General features: G+C 30.9%; 1 protein-coding gene and 1 long non-coding RNA gene across 2 annotated transcripts in view; both read left to right on the top strand.

Annotated features, from left to right (window-relative positions):
* Positions 1-6,742, top strand: part of LOC129980555 (uncharacterized) — a 41,970-nt gene extending 35,228 nt beyond the window's left edge. Inside the window, exon 3 of the long non-coding RNA XR_008785249.1 lies at positions 6,529-6,742. This is a non-coding gene — a long non-coding RNA (uncharacterized LOC129980555). The remainder of the gene's footprint in view (positions 1-6,528) is intronic.
* A 6,467-nt stretch (positions 6,743-13,209) lies between these two features.
* Positions 13,210-20,006, top strand: part of LOC129980960 (growth/differentiation factor 8-like) — an 81,429-nt gene continuing 74,632 nt past the window's right edge. The window contains exon 1 of the mRNA XM_056091496.1: positions 13,210-13,785. Coding sequence (XP_055947471.1) covers positions 13,245-13,785 — 541 coding nt within the window. The 5' untranslated portion in view covers positions 13,210-13,244. The remainder of the gene's footprint in view (positions 13,786-20,006) is intronic.

Genomic DNA, 20,006 nt, shown 5'->3' with positions numbered 1-20,006 from the left:
CGATTGTTTAATACAATTTATACATGAACAATTAGCACAAAACGTTTTTTGAACTACGGAAGCATAAATAATACCAGGAGTAGGAGTCTGAACTTGAACTCTACGCCTGGATTCAGGATAAGTTATATTTTCTTTAATTTTTATTGTTGCGATTTGTTTTTCTAACTGCCAACGTGGGCTGGATCTAGACTAGGACGTATGATTAACACCGCAGTTTACGTACTTTTCAGGTGCGACACACTGCAGGCTATCGTGGTCTTTTCCTGCGGGGCATGCGCAAGTGTTGGTTCCACGGCAATTTAATTTGAGTGCCCAAAGAGTTAGCACTTAAAACATCTGAGTGGATTCGGAATATAAGGTTTAACAGGCAACTTGATATAGCCGGCATAGACATGTTCAGGCAATTTAGGGGATTTGAATGTCAGAATGTGGTGCTTTGTTTCCATTATTTCACCATCCCTCTTATAGTAATGCGCTTTACATTTATTGCTCCCTGGGGTCTCATCTCCCCTGTGATTATTTCGACAGGAAGATTGAAAATTTTACCACAGGTAATTACACCTTTGGATGTATTTAGTAATTGGTGAGGATTGACACTAACTCGAATTGTTGTTAAAGCTTTCAGCTTTTGTATATTCTGAGCTTGTTTTCTAGTGTTTACCTCTACCAGCAAGTCACCAGACCTCATCTTTTTAGTTGAATTCACTTCACCAACACAGTAGCTGTGATTACCTTTTGGACTAAAAAGGGAGACACTGTCTGAAAAGTCTCATTTTTATCTGATAATCTCCTTACTATGAAATATCTGTCAAAATGTTGTTCCAAATTAAAACTTGTAGAAACAATGTGACGTCCACTGAAGGGATCCAGGGAACCATTCGATATTGTATGAGTTTCAGGCCCGACGGCACAACCCACCAAGGAGCCCAACAAGGGAAGGCAGCCACCGGCTCTGGACATTTCCAACCTCGGCACTTACCTAGCGCTAATCGGTATCTATGCGCTGGGAGTTATCCCCGGGGACAGTGACCACCCTTAAAAACCAAGCCCAAGGAGTAACCCCTTCGCTTGATCCCTAGCAGACTAACCACTCAGGTGGTTAGGTACCGGCTGATTGATACACCGGAGACCACAGTGCACCACCCGTCTATCTAATGGGTCGCCACGCATGGCCAACACGTGGGGGTTTGGCTGTCCATGAGAAGCAAGAAGCAAACAGAGCGGCGACAGCTTCTCATGGAGAGCTTCCTCACTTGCCGTCGAGGGAAAGAAAAAACACAGCAGAAAGTAGGCGTAGAGAAGGGAGAACAGGAAGGAAATAGAGATCCCTGGGAACCTCGGGATTGGGACACCCGTACTCACCTATAGTGGGTGAGCCTCCGAGGGGCATCAACTGGAAGGACTATACGCGTCATGGGGTAACTGCTGACTGGTACGGTTTTCATTAAAAAAGCAATTTGTACGCAAATCGTAATCTGAATTAACCCATTCAATTGATTTAACATTAAGATGTCTAACCAATATGATAGAAAATTAAAAGAGATTCATACCACTATTCCGAAACATCATAGGTTGCCAATATTCGAGATTTGATTTACATGTTATAATGTTTTATAATTAAAAGAAATTATTTGCTGTTGCAGCAATGATAATGTTCCATAAAACATGTTTTCAATACCATTGTAACATGAGTTCGTATGAATGCAGTAGCTCAAACAGTAAAAATTACTGTTGTAAAATAATATTTAAAATACTTCTAATCTTAATCAAAATAAGAGAAAATGTACAGAAATGTGTAGGCTAAAAATAATATTAGGGTAATAAAACACTAGCTGTTGAGTAAAAATTAATCTAATATTCATATCTATAATATACATCAAAATAAGAGAAAATTTATGAAAATGAGTAGGGTAAAAATAATATTTGGGTAAAAATGCAATAACGATTGATTAAAAAAATTAATCTAATATTCATATTTCTAATATTCATCAAAATAAGAGAAAATGTACTGAAATAAGTGGGGTAAAAATAATATTTGGATAATGATGCAATAGCTGTTGATTTAAAATTAATCTAATATTCATCAAAATTAGAGAAAATGTACAGAAATGAATAGAGAAAATATAATTTTTGGGTGTTATGCAATAACTATTGACTGGAAATAAATATTTCAGTGCATTTTTAATCAAAATTCTATTAGGAATTTAGAAACGCTCTTCTTATCGAGTGTCTAATACATAAAAAATAGTTATTTTCCAAGTTCAATATCTGTAGATAAAATAGATTGCCTTGAATATCGTTTCGAAAGATTTTTCCAACATGTATGTTATATAACTCAGTTTTAAGATAATTTACTAGCCAATAATCAGGGGTGTTTTTTTTTGGAAGGGGGGGATACCCCTCATCGTGATGGGTGCTCTTTGCCAGGATTGGATCTTCAGGGCAAAGGGTTTAGTACTAAAGATTAAATAATTAATTTTTATCTCATCATTTATGATTTTTTACATTCAAATATTTTATAATATGATAATATTCAGTTCTTTTTCACCGTCATTTGCTATTAACTGTAAATAGCAGAATCTCTTTTTTAAAAAGAGGTGTTTTGAGAGGGATTTTATAAAATAATCAACAATGGATAATTTATTGGCGACAAGTGACAGTTTTAAAGATATTAAATTTTTTTAAAATTTATTTTATTTTTTATTTTGTTGGTGCCAGCATATTACAAATTACTTCTAATATCGCATCCTGACATTGGAAAACTATATTTTTGACGCCATTTGTTTGTTTTCGGCTTTGTTATAAGAAACGCATATTAAAAAAAGGCACAAACTTAAAGCACATATAAAACAAAAACAATAAAAACTATCCTTTTCAGGACAAGCTTTTGAATAGGCGAGAGCTTATTAAAAACCTTAATAAACTGCTTTAAGTCTTAATTTGAAAGGAAAATTAAAATAAACACGTGAAAATTCGTAGAAAAATAATCACTAAAAGCAGCAAATTTACTAAAGTTGTTTGTGTTCTCACAAAGACAAAAGATAAAGTCATTCTATGACATAGTATTTTTTTAATGCAGTTCATGAAGGATATTCCAAATCTGATGATGGAGATGGATTCCTTATCAAGGGTTCTTGATGTTCTTTAGGGGAGAAATTTGTAATTTGTTACTATTTAAAAAGAATTTATCAAATTAAAGTGTTTGTTAAAACTTTGTAGTTGTAAATTATTTGCTTCTTTTAAACTTTGTTACTACTAAGAAAAAAAAATGTGTTACTATTAAGTTTTAAATGCTGAGAATGATCATACATTGGAGATCTATGCTATCAGAGCACCCGGAATGGTGGTATAAATTAAAAAGTATAATTTTATTGTTCATATTTATTAAATCTAATGCGAAGTAAATCTCTTCTGAACTACGTTCCATTTTTTTACAACGTGTTTTCTAATTATTGTGCCATAAAATCGTTTTTGTGAAACATTTTCAGTGTTCGTTCCCACATTTTCTTTTATCTAATTCACGAACTTAAAACAGTGGCTACGAAGAAGATTTTTCAATCATGAAAATAAGAAATGAAATTTGATTAGTTTTTTTTTTTTTTTTTTTTTTTTTTTATCAACACGATCAAGAAGGATACTATGAATAGATGCATTATTGTTTTACAAAGTCCATGAGTTTCCCCTTCCATTTTTGTTGTTTTTTACGCGCAGGAAATAGTTTAAGTGATTTGAATTTGGGAATTTTGTTTTTATCTGTTGCTTTTATTAAAGTACTATGCTCTAAAATTTTGGGTTGCCGTTGACAATAAACAACGTCTTCTCGTCAAATAAATATATGTTAAATATTTTTTTTGACATTCTATAAAAAATTCCAAAAAAAGTGCTTGAAACTGAATCAAAGAATTGTTTTAGTTTGGAAATTCAAGTTTATTCCCTTTCGGAATGCTTTTCCTGCCAAATTTTATCGAACACTTCTTTCTTTCTCTCTCTCTCTCTCTTTTTACTTTTTAGATCTCTTGCAAATTTGAATTTGTTAAAATGTGTTGGATTTTCAACGAGATAATGTAATTCTAAAAATCAGTTGTCATATTCAAAATTATAAAATATTTAAGCAAATAAAGTTAAACAATCGTGATGAAGGATGCATTAACGCGCATTCTTCATCACCAATATTTAATTACATAATTTGGTGTCATATTTAAAAAAAAGCGCATATCTATACTTATAATAAAGCTCAATGTGTGTGTGTGTGTGTGTGTGTGTGTGTGTGTGTGTGTGTGTGTTGGCGCTCTACAGGCCAGACCGTTTGACATACAGCTACCAAATTTGGTACATGTATACCTTGGAGGTTGGGAATGTGCACCTGGGGTTTCTTTTTGCGAATTTTTAATTAGAATTTTAATTATTAATTAAAAACTAACTTTCCCGCCAAAAAAATCTTCCATTTTCCACACCGCCAACTTTTCCGCCAAAAAAATCTTCCATTATCCCCAGCGCCAAACGAGAAAGGCTTCAGTTTTTTTTTTCTCCCAACAGTAATGAGGCTAGGGTTAAAATTTTTCGGTGGATTATTTCAATCGGTTCTGTTTATTTTCTTAATGTTTGATGCATTTAAAATTAAACATTGTTAATGAATCAATCTTTCAGATTCATTCTGAAGTACTTTTGAATTAAAATAAAACAGAATAAAGGAAATTAAAAATTTCTTATCCGCATAGCGTTACCCCAACTGGCGTAGAAAAAATCACGTATTTGCGTTACGTAACCGGCGAAGAAAATTCACGCATGCGCATTCTGTTCTGATTGTTGCCATGACAACGTTATCAATGGATGATTTAAATTATTTTTGGGTTAGTTGCATGCTTTTGTAAGTAAATTGTATTTATGTTAGTTATATATTTTTTGTATATGCTTATAGTTTTAAGTACATCGTTTTTTAAGTAGTTTTTTTAAAACCTGTTTTCAACCGTTTATTTTAAACGATTCGTTTTATTTTCTTAGTGTTTGATGCATTTAAATTTAAACATTGTTAATGAATCGATCTGGTCATGATGAATCTGAGAAAATTTTGTTGACAAATTCTTGAAATATTACATAAATTAAGAAAGATATTCTTTAGTGCTCATAAAGTTTAAACGCTGAGTGACTCTATTTCAGTAATCAGATTATAAAAAAATGCTTTGTTTCAGTAAAAAATATTATTATATTAATTGAAGATAAATTCTTTCCACTTTAATTTAAAGCATAAATTCTACGGGTGCTAACAGAAAGTGAGAGAGATACATATTACGTTAAGACTGAAGGCCTTTATAATATTATGAATGAATTATATGATAATCAAAATTTGAAGTTTTAAAATATTTTGATGAAGAAGCTATTAAAGTAGAAATTGCATAAAATATTTAATTATTAAAATTTTAACGAACATTAAGATTGGCGAACCGGCTGGTCGCCAAAGGCGGCTAGTAGTAAATAAAGAAGCCTAACGCCTTGTAACACCATGATGTATTGATGTGCCTGATAAGAGAAAACTTCGAATTATGGGTAAACCCACTGTTATTTATAACTTATAATAATAAACTTAACAAGAAATACTTGCATACAAGAGATGAATAAGTCTGAACACACATTTTTATGGAACACCAGTCGTCTTTGAAAACCAGTTGGCTTTCCAGATTTAAGGAATGCTAGAAATTTCCTTTAAGTATTTTCTGTTGATGTGGCTTAAAGGCTTCCATAGTAAAATATTTTTGACCTTCAAATTTTGAAAAAAATTTATAACTCACACTACAATGCTATATATTTCGCCAATTTTTTCGTTCTATAAATCCAATTATATCATTGAAAAGTACTTCTGATTGTAAAAAGTGAAGCACTTCAATAATTTTCACCATTTCTTTGTTTTGAAGTTAAATCTTAATTGTTAGCACAATGAAATTTCAAAAGCCTTATTGAAATCATGCCTTACATTGAAACTTATTCAATATGAAAAGATAAACCGAAACTTCATATCTTGATCATCAACAACGGGGAAAAAGTCGATACAAATAGCAGCAACGACAATGATTCGAACTTCACTTTAACAATGAAATATATTGTGAAATGCTTTGAAAATGGTTTCAGAAATTCATAAAAATAAAAAAGATATACCATGAAAAGATTATTGAATTAAAATTTTAATATGGAGCAAAAATCGCATCATTTTTTTTGCAGTAATATTTTTGTAAATTATAAGGGAATAAAACTTCATGATTTTTTAATTAATTTTCAAAATAGTTAAATTTTTTCAACAGATTCATAATAAAAATAACAAAAAAAAGAAAGAAAAATACTGAATTGTGATTAAAGTAAGTGAAATCAAAATAAATAATAAAATAGTAAAAACGAAAAAATCGAATCAAGTTTTTAAATAGAGTGATATTTTATCCAATTTCATTAGTTACATTTGCGTCCCGTTTAGAAAAAGTTCTTTCCTTCATATCACCAACGCATTTCAGATTTCTAAGTTTACATATTCTTTTACACTAGGCACCCTATCCTTTACATACAGCCTTTGAACTTAAGTCATCTAAAGAAAAGGTTAACTGGCGTTTCACCATGGGAATGTAGCCGAGAGAATCTGCCAGAATTTGACGAAGAAAAGAATTGGGCTTCAACTGCTTCACAGAAAGTTCGCAATGATCTTTTACTTTCATCAGTGGTTTTGTTTGTTTTATAAAATAATTGACCGGAATAAAAAAAATGTAAGCACTCATTTAAAAAAATAATAGCACTCATATCGTTAATTTGTTATTTTCTTTTTTTTTTTTTCTCCAAAAAGCATAAAAGTTTTCCCTTATGCTTTTTTGCTTATAATATGCAGAGTATCAACGAAACAATACATAAATTATAGCATATATGAACAATATATCATCAAAGTATTATATTGAAAGTCAAAATAAACGCTTTAAATATCCTAGAAAAAATGTGTACCAGAAATAAATAATTTTAAATTTCACGTATGTGCAAAGCATAGTAATTCTATTTTTTAACCCTTTGCATTCGAAAAAGTAATTCAATGTATAATTATTCACTTAATACAAGGGCTTATTTATTGCCCCAAATATATATATAAATATAATTGTTTTAAGTTGAATATCCCCGAAAAATCAATCTACGTCTTTTTACCATTCTGTAGGTATTTTTAACACTTAAATTTAAAAATAAATAAATAAAGCGTCAAAATAATGAACAGTTTTGAATGACGCCCGAGAGGCATCATTTGAGTGCAAAGGGTTAATAAACTCGATATCAGATACATAGGGCATTTTATGTAAAATTCTAGTTTGATACATTATAGTTTATTGGTATTACGAAAAAGCTGAATTTCAATTGCTCTTGAAGAAATAATTAAATATTGAAGGTTTTTCAGTAAACTGATATGATTTAAATTCGAATACCTATATCGCATTGTATAAAATTTAGAATTATTCTAAATACCTAGTGTATTTATTAATTAAATGCATGATTGAAATAGCCATAAATGAGTCATCATAAAAAAATTCGCACTATATTATTCGTGTAACATGTATAAACTTTGCATTTACAACATTATGTCATTCTAAGTCATTTATGTTTCAAAATGATCGTACTCCTTTTTCTTGCTGACGTGGATTGAGAGGAATCCGAGCCCACATCTTAATCACATTGGTACGTCTGTGGAATAAATACTTTGAACGCTGAATGTAAGTTGCATCACAATGCTTCACATCAGTGAAAGAGCTTATCAGTCCTCTTTTGCAAGAATTCCTGCAGGTAATTCAAAAAAAAAAAATTGGTAGTCTTCCTCTAGTAGTCGTCATTAAACCGAAGAAATGATCGTACTTCATTTAATTACTGCAGCATTTTCAGGATGTTTTTACTCACCTAAATTATATCAATATATCAAATTCCATATTTCTTTTACAAAAATAAAGTGATGAATGTAATGATATTTATTTTTATTTATGAATAATGTGTTACAGAAATTTAAATTATTTAATTTTTATGTATATAATAGGGTTCAATTGAACTATTCGAAAGTTTAATTGAATAACATTCCAATATGTAGAAAAATCCTCGTTATATAATGTCTGATAAAGAGCAATTCTGCAACTCCGATATTACTTTACACCTTAGCAGTATTATACCAGAATTTATATAAAATGTTTGATTAAATACTGTTACAATTTATTGCTGTGTATATGTACTGGTTCCAACATTATGGAAGGAAAAATTGTTGAGTTAAAAAATTATTTACTGCAAATATTCATGCTTTCAAATATTCGAATCTTATTATGATTCGAATTTCATGTCGACACATATTCCATGTTTTGTGTTTTAGTGGAGAATTTTGTTTATTACAAACAAAAAGCACAAGGAAACTTTATAATAATAATAATAAAAATAAAAACTTTATATTTCACTTAATGTTTTTTTTTACAAAAATGCTCATAACTTACACACATCACACAAAATAAGTAGCGAAAACTTCAACTTATTATGTTTGTGTGTGTGCGAGTGCAAACCCTTTTTTTTTAAATTTCTGTCGATTCCCTTAATAGCCGAAACCTCACGGTAAAATATAACTTTAAACATATTATTTTCATGTTATAAGTTTAAATGGAACTTTTTCAACCTTTGGGTGAAATTTGCTGAATAAAGCAGTCATTCTGAAGTTCCCAGACACTTTGGATTATATAAAATTTTAATAATGGCCAAATTTTTACCAGTTTTCAGATTCCGCCTTACCAACGGTCCGATTCTATAGATGTTTAATGTTTTGAACTAAATATCTCTTCTGTACTTTAATACTATAACTAAAATCTTAATATTTCTTGATATTTTGAAAAATACAAGTTTGCTTATCATTTTATAAATGGAAGGCCATTTTTAATGACGAAATATGCAATGAAATAAAGTCAAGACGTAAGGTGCTTATTTTGCATTTCATATTAGGGATGTATTTTATTTATTATAGAGATGTATTAAACGTTTATTTTATTTATTATAGAGATGTATAAAACCTTTTATTTATAGAGATGTAATAAACGTTAAGATATTTTACGTTGTATGGTGCATATTTGTGCGTTACATATATACACCCTTACATTGTACGGTGCATATTTGTGCGATACAAATATACACTGCTACTTTGTACGGTGCATATTTGTTCGCTACAACTATGCACCGCTACTTGTATGGTGCATATTTGCGTGCCACAAATATGCACCTTCTTCTTCTGGTCTTTTCTCTGTGTATGTATTAGATAAGTAGTCTCCATGTAAATATAGATTTTTTTTACAATACTGCATATTGTCAAACTTTCCTTTCCTAATTTCTGATGCGTATGGAAGATGCAAACTTCCTACATTTTATTAAAAAAAGCATATTGCGCATACAGGTTTGAAATATCAGTGAAGTGTAAAAGGGTCACACTATATTTGTAGCATCCGTCGAGTTTATCTGAGAAAAATCGCACCATTGTCAATAAAGAAGGAGAAAAAAAAAGGACTTTCCAAATTTTATCAGATGTATTTGTTAGTGATGAAATGCGAAATAATTAAATGTTCACCTTCCTTACTTCGTAATTACAAATGAGTCATTCAGAAATTTTACCAAGAATTGTAGGTTCCTGATTGGAAACAAAATAAATTTTTGCATAAAAATTTCTCACTTTGATTTTTAGAAAATAAAATCGCAATTTGTATTGTTTTTTGTTTTTTTTATCGTAATAGTCCGTTTTTGTTTTCCTGCATAAAAAGGAAATAATCGAATTAATTTTTTTGATCGTCTTCATTTAACGTTACAATCTCTAAAATGAGCTTTCCATGGATGATAAATAAAACTCATTTACATTTTAAGTCGATACCTGCACAAAGGACTGCAAAAAGTTTTTTTTTTTAAATGAATAATGTTGTTATCATTTACAATTCAAATAGTTTGAAATAAGCATGCACATATTCATTTTGGAAAATGCGTAAATCCGCGTTTATCTTTTGACATGCTACTGAACTGAATTTCTATCCCCTTTCGTCATGAAAGTACTTTTTTTTAATACGAAATTTTTTTTCAATACATAAGACAGTTCAAAATACATGCATCGATTATGAAAAAAAATATCGATTATGCAGAAACAAGTGAATGCTATATTCAAATTTATATGCTACATTATCCCGCATTCAATTTTATTCAGCTATTATTTTTATTTCTTTCAAATAATGACTCACTTTAAAGTAAACTGTCATTCATTCATTAAGTTTTGAACTTTCTTTCGACTGTTATCGTATGTGTTAAATCTATGTTTTCAGCTTACTGACTTCTTTTAATTTTTAAACTTTTTTTACATTTTTAAGTATTAAAATTCTTTATGAATGAGTGTTTTCATGAAATGTGTTTGTCGTCATAGCCTTGGCGACTGGAGGTTTGTGACTGGGGGGGGGGGAGTTTGTTTCTTTCAGGAGAAGCCACTAAAACAAAATATGAGTGCTTTTTCTCCCCTAATAATCCAAATATTCCTTTAATAAGCGGATGACACCGGTACCATTTTCCTTTGATATGCTATTAAATGGCATTTAGAAACCTGTGATCAGTACTCCGAAGACGATCGTCAGATTGTCGAAATTTATATTTACAGTATGAATTTTAACCCTTTGTACTCCTCTCTTCTTTCTGGCGCCATTCTAGGCGGTGCAACATTTTGTTATTTGTTGATTTTGATAATTAAAAGAAATACAGTATGCACTGTCATCTTTTGTACTGCAAAGACGGTTTTCAAGCACCCTTCAAGAGGGTGCACCATTTTATCGTTTCTTGATTTTGATAATTAAAAGAAATTCAATATGTATTTTAACCCCTATTACACCAAAGGCGTTTTTTGGCGCCATTCTGCACGATGCATCCATCCTTTTGCCGTATCTTGATTCTGACAGTTAAAGGAAATACATACGTAGCTGCATGAAGTTGCAGATTAAGTTTTTGGTAAAACAAACTTATGAAATTTTATTTTTTAAATCCCGGAGCATTATAATGAGATTCTTATATTCAGCCAATAATTGTGCATCTAATTTATTGCAAAAGTGTAAGCGATTAAAATGTTTATTTCTAACTTTGGGAATAATATAGTAAAGTAGTAATAAAGTAGTTTTCCTATATAAGAACATATTATCTGCTATAATTCTCAGGAAAAATAATTTGCTTACAAAGAGAACATTCATTTTTTTTATTTTATTTTTCCGAGCATTCATATCGAAATCTTGCAAACTTTTATGTGAAGTCTAACAATCTTACTTTTGAAATTGAAATCAGAACTTTATTTAATCTTTCGCATATAAAAAATCAATCAGAAACTAAAATTTTAAAATCGAGATGAAGGGCGCTGGGAACTGATAAATATCAGCGTTCACTTCATCCACCTGAAAATCTGTCTGCGACCGGTTGCAACTCTATGAATACATTTAAACTACCCAAATCTGCTGTCAACGTCAAAATGTTTCACAATTTGTTACCTCACTCTAATATCGGTAATGATGCGCTCTAAAATACATCTTAAGAGAATGCTTATCCAAAGGAATTTATTCATTTCGGATTAAATAGAAAGAGATTACGTCAGAGCAGACATTTTCTCAAGTAGATAAGAAATCGACAAATGCAAGTTTGTTTCAGTATTAATAAGGCGGAAATATTTTCAGCAGTGGAAGAATATTCTAAATCATTTCAATATTTAAAAAAAAAAATGTCTATGTAAATGATATATTTAGAAGAAATAAAACTATTGTCTTTTATGCATGTTGTTTGTCAATACGACTACAACTAAAGCAAAGAAATTGCAAAATAAATAAATAAAAGTCGAATCTTGTAGATACCTGCATTTTAAGAGCTTTTAAATATTCGTAATTCTTAAAATAAAAACATTTAGTAATATAAAAAGTTAAATACATGGAAAAATACATATTTTTTTTGTTTAAATATAGGCCATCGTGAAGAACAATGGTGTGTAAATGGAAAATGAACTGTCTTTTAAATAATAAACGCATTAACCCTTTGCACTCTTATGGCTGGCTCCTCTCGGACACCCTTCAAGACGGCGCATCATTTTGAGGTTTTATGCATTTATTTAAAATTTTGATTGTCAGTAATACCTACAGGGTGGTAAAAAGATGTAAATTAATTTTTTGGAAGTATTCCACTTAAAACAATTATATACATTTATTTTTCGAAACGATAAACAAGTCTTTATATTAGGTGAATAATTATGCATTGAATTACTTTTCGGAGTGCAAAGGGGGGCGTTTCAAACAATGACCGAAGTTCTTTCACTTCTTATCCAAGAAATACCTTTTGTGTTATTTATATGTAGTGCTTATGAATAATTTTAAATACGTCTGCTATAAATTGACAAAACTGTAATGCAATACTACAACAGCGGCATATTCTCAAACTATTCGAAATAAACGAGGCTCAATTTTTAATTAGTGAGAACATTAATTATAAAAAATAAAATAGTGTAATGAATGCAAATCTAAACTAAAGTACAATTATTAATATATAAATTAAATGAATTGTCGTTAACTAGGTTTCATAATAAACGAAAGGAAAACTGTTTTGTGTATTTTCTTATTTCTGTATTTACAAAGAAGCATCGCAAACTTTTATTAATCTTTGTGTGCTAAGTTTTCCCTCAAATTTTTCTGTCAGCAATCTAAATGAAATCTTTGAAATCCTCAATATATAGAGATGGTTGGCCGTGGTTGCTGAAACTGCGAAAACTGAAGATTAAAATGCATTTCACTAGTATTTCCGATTATCAACAAAATTTACGTAAAACATAATTTATTGCGTAAAAATGAATAATTACGTCCTACTAAAAAAACAAAATATTTCAGCTTGGTTGTTTAATCTTATGGTTTTTTTTAGCGCCAAATTTGGTCACAAGGCGCAACACGTGTCATAAATAAGAATTAAAAGCCAGAATTCCAAAGAAGCAATTAAAATATCAATCACTGCTTGAATGAAAAGTCTTTCGTTAAACCATTTGGCATGTGAATAGTTTCCCTTTCTTAAAATTTCTGTTCCTCCGTGACACATTCCTGTGGGGATTGCTAAGTTATGGGGGGGGGCGCCGAAGAATGTGGCGAGCTGACTTTCTGTTGCTGCGCGTAACTGAAAAGTGCCCAGCAATTCGCCCAAGAGTCTCTCTAGAGGTGGGGTCAGCGCTGGATTCTGGCATGTCCTCCTCCAATCAAGGGCGGTGTGGGGCGTGTCCTCGGCCGTCTCCATATAAAATGGTGCGAATGTGGGGAGTTTGTTCTCTAACACAGTCGTCGGCCGCCTGCGACAAGCCTTTCTTCTCCCTCTTCCCTCCTGCCATGTCGGTCTCCTTGCAACGAGTGTGCTTCGTGTGGCTGTGCGCGCTCTCGGCAGTGGCGTGCGTGCCCTCGGGGGAGCTGGCCCTCCTCGAGTCCGAAGAGGAGGAGGGCCCCCTTCTCCCCGAACAGATTGAGAGCAACTGCAGCCGCTGCGGTGACAAGCGCGAGCGGCGGGCCATGCGCCTCGACATGATCAAGTTCCAGATCCTTAACCAGCTGGGTCTGAAGGAGGCACCCAACGTCACCCTCAAGAACCTCCCCCACATCCCCCCGCTGGACACGCTTCTCGACCACTATGCTATGCAGGCGGACGCACCGCATTTCGTCCCCGGCCCAGAGTACGGAGATGATGACGATTTCTACCTGGCCGCGGAAAAAGTGCTCACCTTCCTGCAGCCCAGTGAGTACATCTCCTTTTTCCTCTTCCAATAAGCATCTCGGATCCTTAAAAGATCTGGACGACACCTGTTCTAAGAGTGTGTCGCCGCATCCCGATTCGACCACGAGTCCAGGATACACTCTGTGGGATTCCTATATCGAACTATAAAGTATAGTGCAATATAAAAATAAATTTTAAAAGTACGATGATTTTATATACATGTGACGTATATGCATGGAAAGAAGAGTTTAAAGTAAAACAATACAAGTCTATTATTTAATTAGTTGAAAAAATCTATTAATCAAAATTGCAAAAAATTCTAAATTTCCTAAATAAGAAAAAAAGTAAATAATCCATTCGGAATTTAATTGTTGTGCTAATCCCTCAAAGGAAGACATTTTCATAAAATACAAAGTAATTTTAATATAAAATAAACATGCTAGTGTAACTCATTGTTATGATTGAAAAGTTTCATCTTTTGTAGAAATGATATTTTTATTTGTTTGCGAATATACGCACCAAACACAGTTAACATTTAGTATTTTTTTTTAAAGTAATGAGTTAAGTTTGCTTATAGATTCAATTTTTTTTAAAATTCCATAAGATTCCATCCTTCATTTTGGGACGATGATTTGCAAACACTTCATGATATAAAGGTATAATTCTTGCATTTCTCTTTTGTCAATTCATAGCTTTCATAGAATTATGTTCTTAATATTGTATTTATTATTATTGTTGCAGTGTTTGATTAGTTCTGCATCTTGAAAATTTTTTAAAGGACTTCTCATTAACAATTCAGCTTTTAAAGCTAGTCTATTTCGGTTAGATATTTTGCATGAATTTTTCTACTAGCCAACTGACCTTCATCCCTTTAATTATAAATAGCTCTCAAATCCTCATTAACAGTGCCTTCTTGCAAGCCCAAAGCTCTTCTTAGCATAAGTTTCCTTTTAATTTAAACAAACGGATAATTAACTATCTAACAAACAAAATTCGTTTTCTTAAAATAAATTTCGCATAATTTTGAATATTCTGGTCAGAAGGTTAATCAAGGGCTCAGTATTGACATTTTTTTTTTTCTGTTGACCCTTTCAAATTGGGAAAACTTTTGTCAAAAGGGTTTAAAAATAACAATTGTATAATATAGGGCAATTATATAAATAAGAGCACAATTATATAATATTTAATAAGATACCTTCTGATTAGTTGCGATTCTTCTCAAGTCTGCGGCTTTTATGTCATTTCTGTATCCCAATGTAGCAGCTTTTGAATTTTACAAGTGTGTATTTATATCATAATTCATTACACGTAACGTCAAAAAATACACTAAATGATTTAATACTTTAAGCTACTATAGAAACTAGGAGAAACTGTTTATTTAATAAACTAAATACAGTTGCCTTTGTATATCCAAAGCTTCGTGAGATGGTTTCAAATAACTTGATGACGAATAAATTTAGATCTGAATATGTGTGTCATCATTTTTTCGATAAGTTTTTTTTTTTCCTCCAAGCTGCATAATCTTCAGAATTTAAGATTCAAATTTTGTTTTGTTTTTCTGTCTTTTTATGGAAAAGTTTATGCAGTACACAGAAAGCAGAAATAATTATCTTGCTATTTCAGCTTTTACTCGCAAATAAAAGTGGCATATATTTTTAAAAAATAAGCTCCGTTGTTTTTAAAATAGCACAACTATTTTTTTAAGTATTTGAATAGTGCTGGAGTAACACTTTTTAAAAACGCCTACCTGTTTTAAGAAAATTTTAGAAGGATACATTGCATTCTAATTTTCATTCATTTAAAATAAAAGTGCAAAAATGAATTCCTTTCTAATAATGAAAACGATTACAATAAAATATATTAAATACTTTCTATACGATGAATTTGTTGACATAACACAACGAAGTTGTACTTTAAAAATACATAATTGTTTAATTTTTAAGTCAATAAACATTGTCAGCCGTCAATGGATAAAATTATGTCTTTTATTGTTAAATCAATTCTTATCTACATCTTTTATTCAGCAAATTATAATTATATTTGACGAGATCACTTGGATTGAGTAGATTAAATTATCTTATTAATTAATTGAAGATAAAATTATCCTGTTTTTGTATTATCCTATTTATTAATTTATCCCGTTGCGCATTTTGTTTCCATATAGTGCATTTTGAAAATATTTTTCCATTCATATGTAATTTTTCGTACTAAATTGAGTCGAAGTAAAAAATATTATGTAAACTACTTTAGAGGTTCAGAGTGTGTTCATAAATTGGTCCATTTGTTGTGAGTGGATAAAATTGTTTCTTTTCTTGAGTGAGGTGTTTTGGAAGGCGGAAACAGTTTGTCACATACTGACGCAAAAACATGCAACACTGGATTCTATCGCAAACCATGTCAGCTTCATTTGCATATTTTTGTAAAAAAGAGTTGAATAATTAATGAAGTCAGAACAGCAAACATTAGCGTTGACCTTGACCTTCCCCAGATGAGACTGTGCAATTGTATTGTTGACTTTCGCAACCAAACAATGCCACGTCGCTCGCATGAGTCTTGTATTCTTTTTTAAAGCGCTATTAGAAACGTTGAGAAGAATGCAAATTTCTAAACAAGCTATGCAAAGGAATCTTATTTTAATTAACGTATGGCGATTCCAACAATATAGTTATAGCTTAACTGACTTGGTTATTGTATTGAATTTTCTTAATGTCTTTTTAGGTCAATGACCATGACAGACATTTATGATCATAATCATTTTTTTTGAGATTTTATTATGATACATAAATAGGTTAAAATGTCTTAATAAATATATTTAACATATTCATGATTGCTGTGTAGCCATTGTACAAAAGCAATGTATATATGACAACTCTTATTGCCATTTTATATTTCATGGTTTATAACTAGGGCATTGAAGGACGCCTATAATGAAGTTAGGACATCTAAATTTTACAAATATTTAGATGCAAGTCTCTGAAACATAAAAATTCTGCCTTTCTCTTTTTTCTCTTTTGTTAACTAAATCAAAATTTATATTCAAAACAAGTTTATAATGAAAGAAAAAAAATGCTTGCCCATTAACAAAATTTAAAAATCGAATTTAATTTAATTTTTTTAATTAATTTTTATTTTTTACCCTAATTTTTAAGCGTACATATGATGTATAATTATATAAAATATATAAAAGACTGTTTTGCAAAATTAAAAAAAAAAAAAGTTAAATTTTCCATAGATTTTTTTTTTTTGAAGTAACGATATTTATTACTACACATTCGAATTTCGAAATTTCCGTTTCTCTGAATCAACCGAGTCAAGTATGCAACCAGTTTTTTTAATTTTTACTTGAGTTACTTGAGAACTTTTCAGATTGTCGCAACTTGTTATTGACTTTATTTAAGGACAATTTCTGAATCCTCTCCTAAGAAAGCTCCAATTTTAAAAAACCGAATTGTATTTTGCTTTGCGAAGTGGTTATTTGACTCGTATTTTGAACGAAGTAATTATTTGATTACCTATAATTTTTTTTTACATATTATCTGCCGTATTATTTTTAATATTTAAATTGGAACCGGAATATTCTATGAGAAATTTCTTGGAAAATATTTAGAAGAGAGACTTAAAATATTATTTCAAAAATTTTTAGTTTCTTCTTGTTTTGAATGTTTCGATTGTTTATTTGAAACGTTTACCACTTTGCAATCAATCCAAACTATTGTAAGAAATTAACTTTTCATTTGTGAAATAGGTCTTCTGTACAAAAAATAGATGAATGGCTCGTAAATATGAATTTCTGTGAAATATATGTTACTGTAATTATAATAAATTGATGACTATGAATAATTACCAGTCATTGTATACATAATCGCTGGATTGGTGACATTTTCCGTTACGTATCTATTGCATTTTCTCTGTATTAGAATCAAACTGACATGTCATTTTCCCAAACAGGCTGGGTGTCATTAAATGAATGTCACATCGATTTTGCTCCATATTTTCAATGACTGGAATATTTTTGAGAAGTTGTGAAAATCCAGAAACTTGAACAGCCATTTTTTAATCGGATAAAATGTCGGCAGAAATTTGAAAAGCGAGCTCTTTTTGTTTCCCTTTCTCTTTAACCTCATTTCCAATTCACGGCATCACACTTCCGACCGAGCTGCCTCATTACCACGAGGCCAGGTGGAGCTCCCAACAGCTGATGCCGCTGAAAAAAAAAAAAAAAAGAATCTGCTGATTGTTTGTAGATTGCTTTCACGACGAATGACTGTTGGATAGAGTTAATAGATTTTTATGCGCAAATAGTATAAATATGGTAATTAACCCTTTATGCTCGTCAAAATATTCGATCGCAAACTTTTGATAAATTCCATATTTTAAATCTCTCCAAATTTGATAAACTAACTTTTTAGAATTTTGTTCAAATGTATTCAAATATTTTGGCAAGTAGATAAATTAAATTTCAGATAGTAGTTAGGAGGTTTGACTTCCATCTGCATGCATATGAAAATAAAAAAATGCAACTAGAATAAGAAAGAAAATGATGCGCTTGTTTGACCCATTCACCACTTCACTGCTTTATTTTCTTTAATATGGAATGAGAGGAGGTCTTCCATTTTGGAAATGTTTTGATTCCATTGAGAATTCACGTAGAGCACTAGAGATATTTATAGCGTTATAACAATTATGAATAGCTTAATTGTTGTTTAAAAGTAGAAAAAGGAGATAAATCGAAGCACACACGGCGTACGGGCAAACCGGTTGAGGGGTTCATTCCAAAATGACTGAATTATCTCAATGGGTCAACGCAAGGAGATTCCAAGTCCATACAGTATTACTTTCTCCTCTATAAAACAAAGCTGAATGCAAAATATGTAAAATCGAAGTTGATTTTTGTCAGATGTATCGAGACGTTTTATATTATAAAAATCAGTACCTAATAGTTTTCATAATTTTACTTAGCTAACTGATTTTTTTTTACATAGTAAAGACGTGATCATAATTCTATCGGTAATGAGCAAGTGACGTACAGTTCTGACATCTCAATAGCCTTCCATTTCTTAAACAGTTATTTAAATTTCTCACATAAGGTTAATATTTTAATTTTCGTAAATGAAGGCATAGCGAAATGTTGTTTTTGGCTGCTTGATTCCTTTGATAAATTTGCAAGTATATTGAGTTAAGAAGAAGAATCTGAAAAGTGCAGTGAGTGACTGCGCCTCCCACATGACAAATCGGAAATTTTTTTTCTCTTTGGTACCTGTGGCACTGGTTCATTTTAGTTATCATTAGATCAGAGAGTTTGTGCGCTCTCATCACATCTTCTAAACAGCCGGGGTGAATTCAATCCAATTTTACACCTTTATTATTTAAGATGCTTATTTATTTATATTGTTAATTTTCCAAAGTGCAAAAAAGGAATTGAATATTCAGTTAATTAAAAATCAACGAATTGAATCATTTTCCCACAGTTACTTCAAGGAAATGATCCCAGTGTTTTTAAATCGTATTAAAATTCAAATTTTACGATTTCAATAATATATTTCACTTTTGTGCAATATTTCTTTTCATTGAACTCGCTTTTTAAAACACTTAAATGCATTAAAATGAATGTAACCTTTAAAATATTTCAAATTTGTTTTATTTTAATATATACATTTTTAATAGGTTTTCATTTGGTTTAAAGCCTATTTCATAACACCTCAAAGCAGGTATAAGTCGGTCGCTGAAACGGAGGCTCTTTCGAGCAAATAAAACTGATGTTCGATGCTAGTAGTGGTTTCAGGCTAGGAGAAAGTAACCCACATTTCGTCCATTCAATCACGAAATTTCGAAAGTAATTATTCCTCAAAACATTTACACCATAATTTTAAAAGAAAAATAGCCTTCAAATGTCATTTTTGTTTTTAATTTTTTAAAAAATTGAATGCAGACGATTTTGAAATAAAGAAATATGCAAATATTCCTTTATTGGGTTACGTTAAGAATTTCAATGACTCGTATACTTATTGAAATAAAAGAATTTTCTTTTAGTATCTTTTTGTACTGGTATTGAAGTAGGGATTCAACGTGTTTTGAAGGCACACAAATGCCAATCCCTCAGACGGCCTATGTGCAATAAGAAAGTAAAGCTTTAGCGAGAAAATGAAGCAATTCAAAGTTTTTGCTTGTCAACAATATCAATTTCATTTCTCTGTAATTTTTTCAATTGGCTTTTATATATATTTTTAAAAAAATTAGCACAG

Source organism: Argiope bruennichi, chromosome 8, assembly GCF_947563725.1.
Source record: "Argiope bruennichi chromosome 8, qqArgBrue1.1, whole genome shotgun sequence".
Classification (NCBI taxonomy): domain Eukaryota; kingdom Metazoa; phylum Arthropoda; class Arachnida; order Araneae; family Araneidae; genus Argiope; species Argiope bruennichi.
The sequence above is the reverse complement of the archived record's forward strand: the minus strand, read 5'-3'. Positions and strand labels throughout refer to the sequence as shown.